The sequence below is a fragment of the Diorhabda sublineata genome, chromosome 7, assembly GCF_026230105.1.
Source record: "Diorhabda sublineata isolate icDioSubl1.1 chromosome 7, icDioSubl1.1, whole genome shotgun sequence".
Taxonomy (NCBI): Eukaryota; Metazoa; Arthropoda; class Insecta; order Coleoptera; family Chrysomelidae; genus Diorhabda; species Diorhabda sublineata.
This window is the reverse complement of record NC_079480.1, coordinates 13715864-13736158: the sequence shown is the minus strand read 5'-3', so window position 1 is coordinate 13736158 and position 20295 is coordinate 13715864. Positions and strand designations below refer to the sequence as shown.

General features: G+C 33.1%; 2 protein-coding genes across 2 annotated transcripts in view; one reads left to right on the top strand and one right to left on the bottom strand.

The window, feature by feature from the left end:
• Positions 1-600: 600 nt before the first annotated feature.
• LOC130446670 (uncharacterized) lies at positions 601-8740 on the bottom strand. The gene is made up of 3 exons (XM_056783046.1): positions 8612-8740; positions 1570-1672; positions 601-1504 (listed from the first exon to the last, which is right to left on the bottom strand). The coding sequence occupies exon 3, from the start codon at positions 1502-1504 to the stop codon at positions 743-745; it is 762 nt and encodes a 253-aa protein (XP_056639024.1). The 5' UTR covers positions 1570-1672; positions 8612-8740; the 3' UTR covers positions 601-742.
• Positions 8741-19413: 10673 nt separating this feature from the next.
• The window catches only part of LOC130446416 (uncharacterized), a 36286-nt gene continuing 35404 nt past the window's right edge, over positions 19414-20295 (top strand). The window contains exon 1 of the mRNA XM_056782669.1: positions 19414-19581. The gene's annotated coding sequence lies outside the window, so the exon portion shown is untranslated. The remainder of the gene's footprint in view (positions 19582-20295) is intronic.

Sequence of the window (20295 nt, the reverse complement as noted above, 5' to 3'; positions counted from 1 at the left end):
TGCATTATTTGTTAAGTTTAGAAAAGGCATTTTGCTGATTAATTTCCGACCACAAGCCCAAAAACACAACTCAAATGTTTATTAAGAAATTGCACCACGCAATACAGATCAACCAATAAGAATCACTGTCAAAAGGTGTCATTTTCTGCACGATAATGCCTGATCATCCTCCGTACAGCCTAAGCCTCGTTCCCAGTGACTTTTATGTCTTCTTAAACCTAAAATCTTTCCTTGATGATCAACATTTCAATGATGAAGACGATATGAAATAACATGATTAAAGCTAAGAACAACTTTTGTCATGCTACGACAAGCTCCTACAAAATTCCAGAAGCTATGTATAAAATTAGTTTAACAATTCTAGATTATTGTACAATAAATCTTTTTCTTATATCTATATACATTTTTTTTATATAACCAAAACGACTTTACTCTGTGGATACACCTTGTAAAATTATATAATAGGCGTTCGATGTTAAAACAACATGTTTGTTTTGTTTAAAAACTTTCAGAACATCCCGTATGGTTATAAATAACATAAAATTACAGGTGACTTACCTTGTGTACGAAAATTGTTTATAAAATTTTTATAATGCGTATCTACTCTTCTCGAATAATATCGATTTAATAATAATAATAATAATAATAATAATAATAATAATCTCATTTTCATAGACAATTAAATGAGATTTTTCATTACCTAGATTAACAATAAGTTGAATAAAATCACAGCTTGTTCAATTTAGTACTGTCTAGAATTAAAACTATACTGCCTACCGTTCGAAATCAATTCCCTGATTTCAGAAGGAGTGCCAGGGCTTAAACTGGCAGTAGTCGTAGTGGACATAGTTTCTTTATGATCATAGTTTCGATTAGTTTCGTTATCTTTATCATTAATTTCTTCTTCGAGAATTTTTTCAAGGTAAATTTCTCCATCTGCCGGAGGTACTTTATTATGAGTGGGAACTACGTCATTCAAACCTCTCAATTTATCCTCTCGTTGTTTTTCGAGAAGTCGTATATGGTTCTTCGTGGATAAACAACCGGTTTCTACGTCTCTTTCAAGCCTGTGTCCACTTCTGGAGCGGGTGAGTTGACACGATACGTAATTTTCTAAATCGTCTTCCTCTTTCTTACTAATGATTTTATTTAGGATAATAAAGAATAGTCCTATTACCAGTACAAATATTCCTGTAAGTACTAATTCGTTCCACCAACCGCCACCTCTCCAAGTTAATAGGTCATCGGGAAGTAGACCGGATCCTATCAAAAAGAGTCCCAGTACCACAAAACACACACCAAGATGGAGCATACCAATTGAAGTAGCTAGAGTATTATCATTTGGAGGATGGAAACTTCCTCTTCGCGGTGGGTGTTCGATACTATCTGTACTATTGGTTCTTAAAGATAATCTTCTTTCGGCAGCTCGTTTTTTAGCTTGCTCACGGTGTCGCCTTTGGCGTTTGATTGCCAAAGCTGAATGTAAACCTGCTGAACCGTGCATCTGAAAAGAAAGTTTTGAGGTGTTTGATTAAAGTTTTATGAAAAAATCTGAATCTTAATACGCACTTTATTTTTTTCCTCCGATTTTCAGTCGTTGACCTACTTGAATTGTTTACTAAATTAAATCTGAAGTAAACTGGGATATTTCGAGAACATCTTGAAATTCTAGCTGAAACAAACACATTTAAGTAGAAAAGAACTTCCAATTACATTAGGAGTGGTATCTGATACTTTTTCATCTTATTGATGTAGATAATTTCTCTCCCAATCATTTTTCACTTTTAAAAATAATCCTCTAATTTAGTATTTATCAGATTTGAGATAAAACTTTGATTTTCGTTATAAAGGAACACATTTTTATGATCCGTCATTGGTAAACCCTCTTCATTTCATTTCTACAACTCATCATTATGGAATACTACGGGGATACAATAAAAACCCAATAGCAACTTGATTTTCTGTCAAAGGTCAAATGGCAATTGAACAAGAAAGCCGAAAACCTTGAGTTAAATGTCATCGGGACAGCAGATGACCTTAACGCAGACCTTGAATCACAACGTGATGTAAAACACTCTGATGCCCTCTAATTTTTTCCCAAAGTGATGAGGAAACTTCTACCAGCCAATGCACATTTTTCACAACCAGTACTGGCAAAAATGTACACTGTGAGTTCAGTCAGTTAGTTCAGGCCTTAACTAATTTGCTATTTCTTCTTCATTATATTTCCTGCATCATCCAATCGATACTGCTTTCATTGGAGGGTAAGTCGGGCCCTTCTTGACCTCCTACTTTCCTTTAAATCTTTGTAAGAAGCATCTTGTTACATAGCTTGGTACTGTCTGTCAGTTGTGATACGTCTTACTTCGTTCTTTGCCTCCCAGGTCCGGGAGAACTTTTGTAGAAAAGGTTATCGTTACAATCCATTTGTCTATAAAGCTAGAAATTGCCTCGGCCAAGGTCTCAGATGTGATGCCTTGTTCCAGCGTGGCTACCAGCTCATGTCGCTATATCTCAGATCAAAAAAGACATGCACCGTTTCTTCGTCTGATTTGATACAAGCTGGGCATTCCAGGGATTCATCGCATCCATGTCCAATAAATATATGCGCCAGGTAGTACCTGCACTGTATTCTCTTATTCACGTTGGAAATTAAGCCTTTAAAGATTACTCTTCATTTTTGATATGGTGTGTATGGTTGCTTAGAAATCGCACCGCTTGGGTCCTCCTATATTGGGCATCACTCTTGACAAGGTCGCTCTGATCGCTGATGGTTTAGTCGCAGCGTGGATAGCCGGGCAATGACCTTTCTGAAATTGGAGAAGCGTGCTTACGAATTAGGTAAACGGATTCAAAGATTAATAAGGAAGGAAGCATCAGAATTCTTAATCTTTTAAAGAAGTTCCTGTAGTGTTAATGTGGAAAGTGACTTTTGATACCTCATGACTTGGTAGGACTTGAGAAGGTCTCCTTTCAGGATTTTCATGATTTTTGTTTTTCTAAGTGTTTGAAAAACTTTCACAAATGATTTCCAATTTCTTCGAAAGTAGAGTCGCATATCATTTTCTTGATTTGAGTCTAATAAAAAATTAGATTCACTTAAATATTGAAAATATATTTTATCATCTTATAATCCTTAAACTTCTTTGTGCATAGTATTCAAAATTTTCATCATAGTCGCATTTCCGTTTGCCGTTGCCGATCGTGGGTGACGTTTGACATTCGTAACAAATTCTACACCCTATTCATAAACTTAACGTTGCTGTCTTTAACCTAAAAATTTTTTTTATTGGAACAAACTCGAACGGATGTGATTGGCTATTTTCTATTGCTACGAAAGTTGCTACGAAGTGCCGGACGGGAAAAGATAAAATTCGTTTACGTTGAAAGTCACCACCGGCAAACCGATAAGCAAACAGTGACGTCAAACGGCAACTACGAGAATGATCCAAGAAGTACCTGGCACAACAAAGAAAACAAAAAAATTTAGAAAAAAAATATATTTATCGATGTTTATCTATAAAACTTTTAGCCATACACTTCCAGCTATGTTTAATAAGTTCGAGGGGGTTAGATTTGGCAAATAGGATGCAATTGCAAGATGGTGGATTGTCTCGATGAAACAACACTTTCTTCTTGGCCAAATGGGGCTGTTTTTGCTTTCTTAGCTCAAATGTTGGAATAGGTTCATATAATACTTGCCGTTAATAGCTTTTCATTTATCTTTGCATTCTTTGGAGCCGGTTCTCCCTTTTCAGTCCATAACGGCCAAAAATCTTTATTTTGTGTGAATATACACTTTGATGTGTGTACTTTGGAATATAAAAACATCAAAATTAGATTAGCAAGTAAACATAAAACAAAGTACAAAAAATTTCACAATATTTTTAATTCGTTGTTTGTTACGATAATTTTGTTAATTCGTTTGATATAAAGTTACAACATATGACAAGTATTAACACCTATACAGAGTTATGAACGTTCGTTTATAAAAAAACATACAGAAACACGTCACGTGAAAAAAAACCGAGATAATTAATGAAAAGCAAAATGTACTTGATTTTGAATTTATACAAAAAAAACTGATTAAATAGAAGAATTCAAACTTTAAATAACTCAGAAAGAGCATCTGTTTTTCTCAATTTTTTTAATGGTTTTGATAAAACAACCGAAAGACAAAGGATAGAAATTAGAATGATGGTAATTTACGGCAATAGACTTCGAAGTCATGCAGAAGCATGCGCTTTATTCAACGAAACACATTTTGAAAGACCTACAAATACTAAAGACACAGTAAATATAATTATTGCAAAATTACGTGAGGGATACTGCAAAATATGGAAGACCAGGAATGAGCGATTGATACGAAGATATTCAGCTGTCAGAAGACAACCCTTACGTTGCACCAGAAGCTGCCTTTTACAAAATGTCGTTTGTAGTAAAGTTTTTAAATAAAAAGAAACTGCACTTACAGAAAGTTTAATTTATTCACGCACTCATAGGAGATGATCCAGACAGACTTTCTGAATTTTCATGAGGTATTTTCTTAATAGTGTGTTCGTTTCAGACGAGACAATGTTTTGTTTAAGTGGTGCAGTAAATCGACACAATTGTCGTTACTGCGCTTGCGGAAACCCCCCTTGCATCCAGCACCCCTAAAAAATTATTGTCTGAGTAGGATTTACCAAGAGGAGATTCGTTGGTCCCACATTATGATCTTAATTTTCAAAGTTTTGCCGATAAGCAGTTTGAAGGAAAAAGTGAATCAATGGAGTAGCCACCTTTGTCACCTGAATCTACCCCTTTGATATTTCACTTTGAGGAAATTTGAGAAGTCAGATAGTGAGCGGGATGCAGTTTGAACAACTTTTATAAGAAAAAATTCTGGTTCAATGGACTGCTCATCTAATTTAAAAGTAATAATTTTTCTTTCTTAAGTGACCCATACTCGAATTTTGTGCATTATTTTATCCTCTTCTACTCCACAAAAAGCCGCCCAAGTTATTGCTTCAACCAAAAATGGACTTGGTGAGCGAGCTGTTACTAGACAATTGGATATGGTCCGAGCAGCGATTCGAAGAGTGTTCCAGCGTTATAAGGAGACTGAATCCTTTCATAGACGACCTGGAACAGGCGATTTACAAGGTCCAACAACTTACTCCATCTAATGGGCAAGCATGTCTGCGTTTTGCACTGGATTATCTGAATTGGACGTTGGAACAATGGGGATCTGTTCTGTTCTCAAATGATATCAGAATATGCCTCCATGGAGAGTGATTTGTAGATTGCTGCGTTGAAGAACGAAGTGCTTATGTATGTAGGTGGTTCCATTAGAATCTGGAGTGCAGTTTCTATGGAAGCCAGAACCGATCCTTGTTCATTCGTAAGGGCGACCGTGTTAACGGAAGAAGAGGTTTAACGTCTTATAGATATATCGAGGAGCAATTAATGTGCTATCTTTATGAATGACAAGCCCGAATCGTGGAATATTATATTGCAGAAGTCAGTTTTCGGGTTATGGAGTGGCCAGCATATAGTCCAGTTATAGAATGAGATAAAAGAAGAATTAGAGCTAGGATTTCTATTACAAACTCCATCCCAAGGCTTATTGTGTCATTAGAAGAAGATTTACTTAACATCCCACCAGAAACAATAGCTAAATTGATTATGCTAATTATGCCTAATAGTTTGAGAGATGTTATTAGGACAAGAGAAGGTCATACCCATTAGTAAGAATTGTCAAAACCCCTATTTATGTTGATAATAAAAAACATAGGAAGTCGAAATAAGTTTTAAAAAATCTGATGAATGATTAAAAAATTTCACAGTGCCAGTGCCCCGCAGACTTACAGTATAGTAGCAAATTTCATATTAATGCCAGGTGTACTGTTTAACCTGCCCTTTGAGCATGTCTAGGTAAGGAAAGGGATAAATATTGGCATTCAAAACGTGATCGCAGTATGAGTGCCGTTTTCATATTTTAAAATATATAATTATTTGTATGGGAAGATTTAATAGCAGACACTTATTCTGGTTCCTACTATATTTTATATAATTTCATAGCTACTCCAATTTTATACAAATGTACATGTCTGTTATTAATATTATTATTATTATTATATTCATATATTTACATATGCAGACACAAAGTTAGCTTCTAAGATGTAGGCAGACCACTCAGTACTTTCTCAGTCGTGCTAATGAAGAACCATGATTTCTATTCTCTCACTCTCACTGGCAATGACAGACAATAATTTTTCAAAATTTTAAAATTCACGAATCTCATTTTAAATAATTGTTTATGCAGAAATAAACAAAATTTCCTTCACTTACAATTTTAACGATTTTGATATTTATTTTGTTCTAACAAAACGTACAACTCGAAATTGAAATATAAATTAATGAATTTTACGTTGTCATGAAAAAGCAAAATGATTCATTACATCCTGTAAAAAAATTTCTTTTTAATTATTAATAATTCCAACAAAATATTTTATTGTGTTTCATTGATTTACCTGAAATTAAGCCGAATCGGCTACAAAAGCTGGCAGTTCATCTTTATAAAACCATTTGAATAAATATGTGTCATGATGATGATTCATCCACCCATGTAGTCCGGTCAAATTAGACAAAAAAATAAGAGTGAAGCTACATAAATTCCCATCAAGGTGAAAAATCTGTAAAATTGTTTAATATACAATTGAAAAAAAAATTGAATGTTCCCCATCATTTCCGTGTATGGAAAAAGAATTCTTCAAGGTCATAGGTGAATGAGTTTTTCGCGATTATCATCAAAACGGTAAGTTTTATCATAAAAATTGTAGTTCATAAAATATTTAGATAAAACGTATCAATACGATCCACCGTTTCTGAGATATAACGATTCAAAAAGTTGTTAAAGTTATAATGTTTCAGATTTACTGTCATATTTAATGGTTATAATGATTGCTCGAGAAATAACAAAACTACATTGTCCAATTTTAGCAACATCTTCACAACGTCAACAGAAATTTCTTATAAATATTCACAAGTCTCGGTTCATTTCAATGTTGTAAGAAAAATTTACTGCTGAAAATATTTCGGTGAAATTATTAAATACGACAGCTTTTACAACTTTTTGAATCATTATATCTCAGAAGCAGTGGATCGTAGGAAAAAAAGTATTCATACATTTTTTGTAGATAATTTCATAATCTACAATTTTTGTTGAGAGTACTTTTATGATGAAACTCACCGTTTTGCTGAAAATTGCGGAAAACTCATTTTTTTCACTTTTGAACTTGAATAAAAATTTTTCCATACACGGAAATGATGAGGAATATTCAAATTCTATGTTAAATTGTATTTTAAACAATTTTACTGATTTTCAGCTTGATGGGATGTAACTTAGAATGACTAAATGGACCGGATTAATTATCTTCCGATTGTAATGTTGACGGACATCGTTTATCAGCATTATTCCAAATATTAGATGTTGTTGTTGTTATCAAAGTTTGTTCTTGCACGGTGGCAAACTGCTTCCATCAAAATTGAGGACTTTAATACTAAATTGTTCGGTAATATCGGTAGCATTATATGTATCAACGAACAGCTGAAATCTGGCATCATTTACGTCTATGCATTTCTGGATAATATTGAAAATTTCATTCATTCTATCTTCTGTTAAATTATGATCACCAAGAGCTGCAAAAGCTTCTTGATAACTATTGTTTTTTCTTCCATAAAGAGGAAGGTCTCTACTCAATTTATGCATATTACCAAGCATCATCACGAGTATATCAGTATCAGAATCTCTGATAACAATATTGGATTCGTCGTCGCCAATATTGGATGCTATATGCGTGATAAATAATTTTACTAACAGCTTAATCGAACTTTGCGTCTGCATTTGTAAATATATGAATATCATAATAAAAATAATATTGATAACAGACGTGTACATTTGTATAAAATTGAAGTATCTTTGAAATTATATAAAATATAGTAAAAACCGGAATAAGTTTCTGCCATTAAATCTTCCCATACAAATAATTATATATTTTAAGATATTAAAACGACAGACATGCTGCGATAACGTTTTTAATTTCAATATTTACCCCTTTAGACTTCTAGGAGCGCACAAAGGAACCCTCGATGGGAATAGTGAACCCCCATTTTTCCAATGACAGGTGGAAGAGTATACCTGGTACCCAAGTATTAAAAAAGCACTTTACAGTGATGTTCAATAAACAAATTAGTTAAACCCAAAATTATTTCATAGATAAGAATGTTTTTTTAGAGAAATACCTTTCAAACGGTTTGTCACTAGATATTATATTTTGTACGTACTTTTTTTAAGTTTTTGGAAGTGTATATTTTTGATCCAGCCCTATACAAATAAACTATATGTAAAATTATACAATCACAGTATATATATTTACGTTGATAATTTGTTTTCGTCTGCTATCAAACTTAGAATTTCATAGATCATGTTTGAGGGCAAATTTTCTAACAGGAACTACTAAATTCTATTATTTAATTTCGATTTCTGTTTTTCCTAATATTCATTAGTGTTTTAACTAAATATTAAGTTCAGTAATATTTAACTAGATCATATATTAATTATACAAACCTGTTGCTAGTATGCTGATAAGAAATCTTTTCTTTCTGTTTAATTAGTCAAAATATATTTGTAAACACCCCGATTGTATTCATTAATTTTTCACGAAAAATTTTGTCGATTTCAAAGTTTGACTTTGTTGTATGCGGCACAAAAGATGCGGTTCAACTACCGGAGATATAGTGTGCTGAGGGGCGGTACATCTTGTATTGATCATTCCTGGTGTTGCCTTTTCAGTCTAACCACTATATTGGGTTATAACTTAAGGGTCTTTACTACGTGGAGATAGTCTACTAACCACTTAAATATATGGATATTATTCATATAAAAGTGTCGTAAAATTGATTTGATCCAATATAAAAATCTCTCGTTAATGATTTTTGAAATTACATCAGGGATTTGCGCATGGAAGATGCGTCCAAACGGTAAATCTATATATTTTCTATCACATTTTTTGTTTGTTTCAAATCATTCTATACGTAATGTAATTATATATTGTTGAAGTTCTTTTATTTGATTCTAGTTAACTTAATTAAAGTATGCTGTTGGTTTGAGAAAGAAATGGAAAAAATCATAAAAGAATCTTATACAACGAAAAGGGTTATAATTAAAGAAAATACCAACTGAAATTAGTTGAAATAATAATTTATTTGGAATGTTCCTTTCCCTGATCCCAATTACAGTTTCCAATCGCTTTTTCATGGATTGAATAATAAGTTTCGATCTTGTTCGATTCTATGGCATCCTTCAGTGAGTTTTAGTCGATGAAATTGGCGTAAGGAACGACTTGATCCCAGAAATTTCTTCTATGTATCACTCGCCATTGATTCCCCAGCTCCACCGCCAATTTCAATAAAATCCAACTCGGTTTTGGTTCATCCATAATATCCAGGAACCTCTTTTAATAGACTTTTTATGCAACACTGCGCGAATATTTCTCTAGATCTTTTGTAAACAGGTCTTCTCCTGAGAAGAGAAAGGAACCCCATCATTGATCAGTCCAATTAACGTTTTCTCTGGCAAATCTGGCCTTTCTTGGCTCGATTGTAACAACCACTCCTCGCGTTTCTCTGAGCTCTTGGTGGACTTAAACACCAGTAAGGAATCGATTTATCATTGATGTATTAATAATGAATCGATCATCTTTCTCGAATGTGTAGCTTTTTCTTCCGGAATCGCGTCTCCTATGAACGTTTCCAGAGTCTTTATATGGTTTAATTTCCAATTATTCCGAGTATACAGAAATATATGGGACTGTACTAGTGAAAGTAATTATACTTGCCTGCAAAGAGTCCAAAATCGAATACTAAGGAATATAGCAAACGACTTGTAGTATTCCCGCAATAAAGATCTACACCGAGAAATGCATTCAAAAACAGTCAAAGAAAGATAAAAAAGATTGTTGGAGGTCACGAAGAACGACTTCATAACCACAAATAACGGAATTTTGGAGCTACTTAATAATCAAGATACAGTCCGCAGGCTTAAACGCACCAAGCCTTTTAAACTTCTGTGAGATGACAGTGTCAACTCGGTTCAACAGTTAGTAGCCACAATATAAAAGCGCATAAAACTCTATATTTTAATTGAGTCTTTGGGAATACTTAGGACAGTAGTAGATTATAATAAATTTTGGTTAATCGTGAGAAAAACTGTCATACGAGAAGCTGATTCCGAAGAGCAAGAGATAATATGGTCAGCGGATTCATATTTCATTTGTTTTATTTTTATTTGTTTTGTGAAGTGTTTATTAATTTATCAAGTAAGCCATTTATTGTGAATAAAGTGTTTTTTATTAAGTTATAACCTCACTTCACCGGTTGTAGTCTCTTCCTCAAGTGACATTCAGCCTTAGTTGAAGTACATAAATAACTGGCAATCAGATGAGGCGATTAATTAATATTAAATTGGGTGCCACCATATTTTTAACGAACGACGTTCAAAGTGACTAAAAATGTGGAAAAGCAGCAAAATAATAAATTCGCATCAATTGCGTATTCAAAAGGGCACAAAGATGGAAATTAATGAATGAGGAACGAGTAGGTAGAGTAGAATTGGATAAAGAGGAGCTTATACTCTAAGATATGAAAAAACTGAATTTATATATATATTTTTAAAATATAAACTAACAAGAATCTTATATAAACAAACAAGAATCTGTTTTATTCTATTCGTTCTGTACCTCAAATAAATAGAAAATACGAATTTAGAGAGAAACTATTATACAAAATTTAATTAAAACAAAAGAAAATTAATAATTGGAATTTTACTATTCACTAAAATTCGCTTTGATTTGAAGACTTGAGTGTGGATAGATAGAGGACGATTCAGAAAACATTTCGAGGTTTTATTGAATATCTCGTATTGAGTGGGAAGTCGATAACAAATTAATTTCTTCAAGAGCTCGAATGTTAGAATAAATAAATCGGAAATGACTACTGGAAGGAAGGAATATTCAAAACGTAACAACTCGAATGGTACGTTACAATGTTAAAAGTTAAACATTTCTGGCGCTGCCGAACAGGATTGACTCAATTATTTTACTCAAGTTCAGTTGTTAAATGAGAGTATCCATCGTGTAAGATATTAGTAGAATATATTAAATATTAGTAGAAGACATCACTAATGATTAATCACGTTCGTTTTTACCATATCTATGACCACTTTCAACTAAATTTCTGAAAGTAGCTCACATTTATTAATGTCAAAACTCTCTACGAACCCTTTGGACAGTTCTACTTTATCTAATAAATAATTCTTGATAGTTTGAAAGTGAAATTTAAGAACTTCCAAATATTGAAAACTTAAATTTGTCTCTTCAACTACATATATGTTCATAGCAATAGAGTTAGAGATCATTTGATTTGTTTTTATCGTTTTGTATAGTATTGATTTGTTCGTCAAGTTATGTTTCTGTTGAAATTGAAAGTCGTTTATTGTGATTAAAGTATTTTTTCAAAAAAACACTCGACAAATATTTTTATACCTAACTAAATTGAGTTGTAGCCATATTGGCATGGTTTTATGTAGGACAGGCATTGGACATTTTGACGCCAAAGGCTTCGACGTAACGACGCGACGGTTTTACTTTGAATATGTATCAACGATATTAAGGCCCGATCGTTAATTTATTCATACTAAATATACTTGCATGCTTTCACTTTCGATAAATAAAATATTTCGATTGTTGTTTAGTAGAAACCAAATTCATTTTAATAATAACGACGCGGGATAATTTGAGCTGAAAGCAAAAACTGACAGAATTTTTTACAGTCAGACAAGCAAAAGTTTCATTGTAGACTATTATAGTTTATTGTGAAATATTTTTTCGTAGTCGAGACAAGAATAGTCAAATTTAGTGGAAAAGAATCGTATTCAGTAGAATTAAACTTGAAGAAATGAAATATATTTAGTTTCAAATGTGAAAAGCGTGCTTTTTCGGAATTGTACAAAAAATTACTTTTTAAAAGACTGAAACATATAATAGATGAATTAAACGTCCTCAAATTTCAATAATTTGCTTCTCGAGAAAGTTACATACGTAATCGAAAAGCACTTGAACAAAAACAGGGTGTGCTCTATTACTTTCCTAGAGGTGGCCCAGATATTTGATAATATTTGGAATAAAAGTATAAATTACAAGTTATGTAAGTTACCACTACTTTAATATTAAGAATTACTAGAATCTTTTATTAAAATGGTCCCTCTTTTTATACTGAGCACCCTGTAGGTGAACAGTTCACCTTCAATATCTGAAGACGATAACTTATCAAAACGCGCATCAGACAGTGTAATTGTGAGTGTTGATTTAGTGGTGGTGTAATCAGTCTTTAGTCTCGTCGTGGTTAGTGGTGTATACAGTATGAATATTATCAACGGTTCCAGAAATTCCTACTCAGTAATCTCCTTTTAGCTCCATACACTTTTCCCAGCGATGTTCCATAAGTTCGATACTATTTTTATTATAAGAATCGTCAAGCTCCTCCAAATTACCTTTACATTGTTGGAAAATCTTCGCCACCGAGCCATTTCTTCAAGTCTGGGAACAAAAAATAATCCAAGGAGGCCAAATCAGGCGAATAGGGTGCATGATGTAGCAATTCAAACTTTAATTTATCAATTTTGTCCATTGCCATAGCGGATTTTTGACCTGTTGCTTTATCTTGATGAACAGTTTCTTCTTAGCCAAATGCGGCCGTTTTTGCTTGATTTCTTCGCTTAAACGTTGCAATAAGTTCTTATAATACTCACCGTTGATAGTATTTCCTTTTTCAAGATAGTCGTTGGTAATTATACCACGCGCATCCCAAAAAGCGACGCAATTACCTTGCCTGGAGTCGTGCCACATAACGATGACCAATTTTTTCACAATGTTTACAAATTCACTAAAAAAGTTCACTATTAATGGCTGCCAAACATATCCTAAGCAACATGGCGTCTTCAAACATATGCTTTGTAGATACAGTGGTATTTTTTAAGCAACTACCGCTATCTCTAGGTCAGGATAGGTACTTCTGGAAAAGACCCTGAAAAAGCGAATATGTAATTAAAAACATCCATAGTTCCGATTAACACTTGGACTAATAGATGGCGTATCACGTTGAACTAAAGTAAAGTCGCTTGATGGAAAATAAATTATTTTCGTATTTTTTTTAGTTAAAAAAACCACTGTGTTTTGGAAGGTTTTTGATTGAATATTTGAGAAACTAAATAACGATTTTATGAGTATTATTACGATAAAAACAAATGCTAAATGAGCCGAGTTTGGACTAGGTTAGGTGGCCACAAAGTCACTATTAAGTTACTGTCAACGAAAATAGATATGATCATGTAAACTTCAAGAATAAAAGAAATCAAAATATCTTAATAATAAAAAAACAGTGCTCAAATCTTCATATTAACAAGGCAGAGTCTTGGGGATACAATTTGACTCTAGATTGAAAAGTTCATAAGAAGTTTTTCATACACAACAAACTACTTCTACAAACAGATATAGAGTATAGAGCTTAGGGGTTGTGCCAGTAAAAGTATAAAATCTGACCACAATAGAGTATCGAGGAATATCGTGTATTGATAAACCTTTTTTGGCAAAAAATACTGTTGAAGCCAAGGTTTGACTTGATAAACATCATTAGGATTTTGTCACAAGAAAAACAATCGTGGTTTGCTCAGTTTAAACAAGGCGAAATACCAAAAAAGTCCACAAAATTTCGATTAGAGAATGGAGTGAAGCTGATTGAGATTCTCAAGATATCAAAGAAACGATTTGAACATATAAAAATCACAGGCGATCAAAACCATCAAAGAATTTAGGATTCCGAGATGTGTTTGGAGTAGTTGAATCATAATAAACTCAAATTTTTGTGAAAATGGATGAAACATGGTTTTATTATTTTACACCAAATTCGGTGGAAAGTCTACTGGAAAGGTTATGGCATCAGAATTTGCAATGCTTATGGTATAATATTCATCGATTGGAAAACCATAAACAGCGACTATTATGTAGTGTTATTTTGGAACGTTTTAAGGACAAAATGGCGGAAAAACGACCTCATTTGAAGAAGAGGATATTACTGATTCATCAAGGTACAAATTAAATGGAAACAATAATCAAATTGCATGAATTCAGCTTCCAGCTGCTCTCCTATACACCGTATATTCCAGATCTACCTCCCAGTGATTTTTTCTGTTCCAAGACCTCCAAAGAATGGTCTTTCGACAGAAATTTTACGCCGTTGAAACCGAAGTCTTCGAAGGTAGCTTAATAAAATCGAATTCTATGGAAAAAGATTTTTTTCGTGCTAGTCTACGGAATCGGCCCACTTGTTATATACATCAACATAAAACTTTTTCTAGCTTTTTTGGTAACTTTTTATAATTGAAATCTAATTATTAAACTACATACAAACTTTCACATTTCGTGGGATATCTTTCGGTTAAAAAATAATCTAATTTCAAACTTTTCAACGCTTGGCGCCATCCTGAAGATTGAAAATGGATTTAAACCAGTTTATTTCCGGGTAATCTGTATGGTTTATTACCTTAGTAGAAAGTTGTGGGCCCTAGTTTTAGATTAATTACGTTTAATTTTGATGATAAAAAGTTTAAAATTTTCCGGAGCTCGTAGGGAAACTTCCAAATGAAACTTTTCAGGAAAGTAGATGATCATCGTGTAGTAGAATAAAAACTTGAGTGAGCTGAAACACATTACATTCAAAATTTCGCGACGAGTTAAATTATGATGTAGTAGAAGATGAGTCTTAAATACCACTGCGACTATTTGTACCGATGAAATTTGTCAAACTGAACACAGGGCAGAACTTTCAAAATACGAGGTAGGTTTAACAGAAAAATGACTATTGAGAAAGATACTTCACTGTGGGAAAATAGTATAATAATCAACGGGCAGTAATGTAATGAATCACAAACTTCGGGAGTTGTAGTAGAGTACAGGGTGCTTCAAGAAGAGGTTATTTTGTCTTTAAGATAGATAGAACTGAAAAATAACTTGGGTTTGCTTTTTGTATTCAAGATAAAGGTAGTTTGAGAAAAATAGTTTTTATCAGCAGTTTAAAACAGAAACTACTGGCAACAATGTGATGAAATTTAATACGAATTTGTTACAGAAGTTAATATATTCTCATGAATTAGGTTTTATGTGTGTTTATCATAGAGGGCGATAGTTACACGGTTCGTACCAATATTGAACATAACTTTATTGAGGCTAGATTTATTGATAAAAAATCAATATCAGACTCTTGGTAAAATCCGATACTACTTTAAAATATTGTGTTTTAAAAATTATGAAGTAATAGCCGATATATCTATCCTGGATTAATATTTTAAAGATAATGATATGAAGACTTCTCAATTCTTCACCTTTTAGTCAGCTACAATGTTAGAATTGCCAGTTGTAACTTACTGGAAATAGCTTATCGAGAAGAACGCAAACAACACTACATAAGCGTTATGCTACGGCTGGTATAAAATTTTACAATCATAAATTTGTTCAAATCCATCTTGAACATTGTTTGGTGAACTTCAAGAATTGTCTTGGTTGCTTTAGATCGAATCTCTATAGTATTATCTGTTTCGTCAAAGATCTTTGGTCAAAAATTCTCTCATTGGTAACCACAGTAGACGATCAGCCAGTTCGTGGTTCGTCTTCTAATGCTGTCCACTCTTAAATGTTGCTGTTGTTCGGAAGACAAAGGATTAACGAAAACATTTCACCATAATTTTGATTCAGCGCTCCGGATTGTTACTTATACTGTACTGATCAAGATTTTTTTTACCAGTTAATGAATATTATCAATATTATCAGTTAAATCAAAAAATCATGTATGTCTAAGTAAATCAAAAGCACACAGATATTTGCCCTTAAGATATATTGACATTTTGAATACGTTGAAGCCAATTTTTTCCACTCTGAAGCTGATAACGTAGGAACATAGTTTTGAAAATCTTGAACAGATTCTTGAGGTAATGGAGATAGCTAATCGCGCGTCTTTAATTTGGTGGTAAACAAGGAAATAGTCATTAGATGATAAATCGTTTGAATATCGGTAAACAAACATTAATTCCTTGTTTTTATCCTTGAAATAATCAGTTGTTTGACGCGATTTATGCTAAATTCATCTAGAAGATTTTTAAGCCTAGATATTTATACAAAATTGAGTGTATTGCAGTGTACGATATCCAAATAAACGCCTCTATAAGCTCTAAGTCATATACCGTTCTTCTTTAATCATGCTGTGCATTGTATCCATGTTTCTCGGATTGTAAACCGTTTTTGGCTGATCTTCTCGACATCCTCGGCCAACACCCGAATACGTAGGCACAATACCGATCTTGAGAACATTATGGAGTGAGCTGGAAGCAATCTGATTGAGTTTATAGCAGCACAGACCCAGGCTGCTGCTTTTACTAGGATGGATGGCGCTACAGCTCAGGATTTAGTACAGTCTGGAAATAAAGCCAAATCAATAGTCACGTAGTTGATTTAGCCGAATCAGCTTTACAAAAACTTTAAGACCAAAGCGTACCCAGAGGATGCTCGACTCAATACAAAAGAGAGCTGTTTTACCGATACTACCACGTCAAAAGCTCTTCCGAGCTTGCTTCATTTGAACGTTCAATAACAACAACTCTCTTAGTCAATTCTTAATTCACCACTGGGTTCGCAATAACAAACGTCAATATTTACTTCTACAGCGGTGTCATCAACACCATCTGTTGCGTTTGTAAAAACTAGGTAATCCTCGAAATCAATTATTAGAATATTTTAATTAATTCATATTTTATTATGTGAATTGTGTCATACATATGGTGCTTAACTTTATTAATATAATGGTTTTCATAATAAACTTATTTAAAGCGAATTGAAAGAATTATTCAAAGAATTAAACGTAAGGATCAGAAACAAAACTTATGATTATTAGCAAAAGTCGACATCCTCCATGGCGTCTAATGATAAACGGTCAAGACATAGATCGGGTAAAAACTTACACACACACAGAAAGATCTAGAATTACGTTCAACAGCATGAAAAAACTATATAGAGAAAATTATGCTGAAACATTTGATGTATATATGTAGGGCGCGGAAATCATTCCTTCACATAGTTTGTCAACTTTAAAGTTCCAGAAAAAGAAAAATAATTTATACATCATAGTTTCGCTTTGCATTTCTTCATTACCTAGTGATGACATCATAAAATTTGCAGAGAATTTAGTCTAGTTTGTTTACATATGACTATCGTTAGTAAATCTATCAATATTTGTTTTTTTTATTCGTGTTTGACCATGAAAAAGATAAAATTATATGAATTTTTGTGTATTGCTGTTTATTCATTCATATTCTATCAATATTCTTAGTTAAAATTAGTGTTTAGGTTAGAGATGCGAAGCTAAACTATGATGTATAAATTATTTTTCTTTTTCTGAAAATTCAAAGTTGAAAAACTATGTGAAGGGAGGATTTCCGCACCCTACATATATACATCAAATTTTTCAGTATAATTTTCTCCATAACATACTAGAATTTTAACGAAATTGGAGGGGTGTAACCTAATCTAGATAGTTACCAAAATATTTCCTTACAATTAAACTATTACTATTATTATATTAGACCAGTCAGGTGCTACATATTTTCTGTTTTCTTGGTGTAGAGACTTGGAACACAACTGAGGCTACTTAAAAAAAAAAAAATGAAATCTTTCGAAATGTGGATACGAGGTCTGGCTATTGAATAACGAGACTACGCGCCTAGAGGACGCCCTAAACAGGTGGGGTAAAAAACAAGTAACGCGTTGGGTATCTAGATATCTTGTCTCTGCACCCCCCAAAAACACGTTTCCGTTACTATTATAGTATTTGTGCAGTAGCTGTTTGAAACGAGCAACGTATCAATCTCAAATTTATCGTTAAATTGAAAATAACTCCGACTGAGTGTTATAAATTGTTGCAGGAAGCCTGTGGGTACAATCCTCTATCCCGCGAATGCTGAGAGAGCACTGAAGATGACCAGCGCCCAGGTCCTGACCAAAATCAACTAATTTGCTCGTCGAATGAGCATCGGATGATTGCTGAGGCTGTAAACACCGATAATCAAACGGTTAGAAAAATATTACACAAGGAATTACACATGACAAAAGTCTGTGCGAAGCTGGTGCCAAAAATCTGATTCCGGACCAAAAGCTCTTACGTCAACGGGTCTACTCAGATTTCCTTGAAAGGCTAGAAAGGTTAGAAAAAGATCTGCTTCGAATAGGACCTGATTTGAGTCGATGGAAGCGGTAAACCAAAAAATGACAGAGCTCCTAAAGGTCATTACTAAAGAAGACTTCCAGAACTGCTTCGTTCAATGGAAAAAAGTATGGAAAGGTGCCAGTCTCGTTATTCAATGGCCATACCTCGTATATTGACTATTGACAATATTCTGGAGGACATCACCAACATGGAAGTTGTGCAGAGAGAAGGGAAAGAGAAGGAAGTCATCTTCATAATAAGAAATACGAAAGCTGAAGTATTTTGGCCACATACGACATGAAAAATATCGTTCTTTGTAGTTGATTGTCCAATGCAAGGGGGCCAGAAAGAAAGCAGCCTTCATGGCTGCACAAACTACGCTAGAGTAGAAGTCATCTGTTAATCTGTTTAGAAACGCAGTAAACTAAATAAGAAAAACCAACGATCAGAACGGATTTGTTAATGAAATAAGCAGAAGAAAAAAAAATGTTTCATTCTAAAATGTTTTTATAACTTTTTAAAAGAATATTAATTTGAAAACTATGAAGTGATGTCCTGGAAATCTATTATTATCATTTTATGCTTCTTCGAAAGGCCTTGATTATAATTATTGGAAAAATACCTTTCTTATTATCTCAGAAAATTAAATAGTTTTTAAAAGTACAGATACTTTAGCTTTAATTGACGATAGAATTTGCTGTGATATCTTTTATGTAATTTCTCCTTTTTTCTTGGTTGTTACGGCATGTTGTTATATTCTGCTCTTTCCTAGTTGTATCCTCATCTGAGTAGCTCAATATTAATAAAAAAACGTCATGCAACAGATTCAGAATTAGCAGCTTGTTTTTTATTTGCGAGTCGTGTCAAATTCTTACAAACTCTCGTATAACTATCAATAATTATAAATTAAAAGACAAATTTATTTGTGTTATTATTATATAAAAATTATAAACTTTTATTCGAGGGTTGTTACATCCCTGCATCCAGGTCCTTTCTATTGGCGCCTGGAGAGAATCGCTCATCCAGATTCCAGTTTCTGGAATCTGACAGCGATGGCGCACATTCAGTGCGTTTTATACTTCAAGCTGAAGTAGACAACTCGTTTTGAGTAAACAAATTCCAAGTCGTAACTTATTTCGAAATTAAAAATGGGAAATTCGATTGCTGAATTAAAATTTGATGTGCTTAACGGTAAAAATGAAGTGAATATTAACGAGTGCTAGGAAGTAATAGGTAAATAAAACTAATATATAATTAGGATTATTATTTTGAAGGTTTTGGATGTGAAAAAATACACTGGTCAACAAAAAAATATTTTGCAACACATGAAATGAAATAAACTAATTTGAAGATGACACTAAAAAAACTTCACAGTGGTGATAATTCTATGTCTTGATTAACTAGGGATTTATGTGGTTAACAAAATAGAGACTTACAGCTCAGTTAACAATTTATTCAGTTTGATACATTTTTTAATTTTAAGTGTACAGCAGAATTATTTTTTTTTCATTATCGAGATCTTCGGGTTCTCTTTTCAATTTCCAACAATAGCCTGCTAGCACAGCAGGCTTTGATAACACTGTTCCACGTCTAATATATCTCGGTGGAAACGTTCACCATCACTAACGTCAATAAATTGAGGCGAAAAATTTGAATGTGAGTGTCCAGAATATAAACTCGTGGCCATAAATAACGCACCACCCTTTATTTCAATGTCAAAACCTAAAATGTTAATCTTTTAGGTTTCTATCTTTTTTTCTAACACAAAAAGTTTAAGTATCTTAAATGGTAAATTTTAATTTTATGCATATTTTAATGTTTCTTCTCATTCTATTGTTGTCAACTTGGGACAGCAGTAATTTAAGTCAATCAAGATGTGTTAAAGTCGAGTCTAGTTAAGTAAAAAATGAATAGTAAGGCAGTTAAATGAACGTGCAGCTGAAAGAA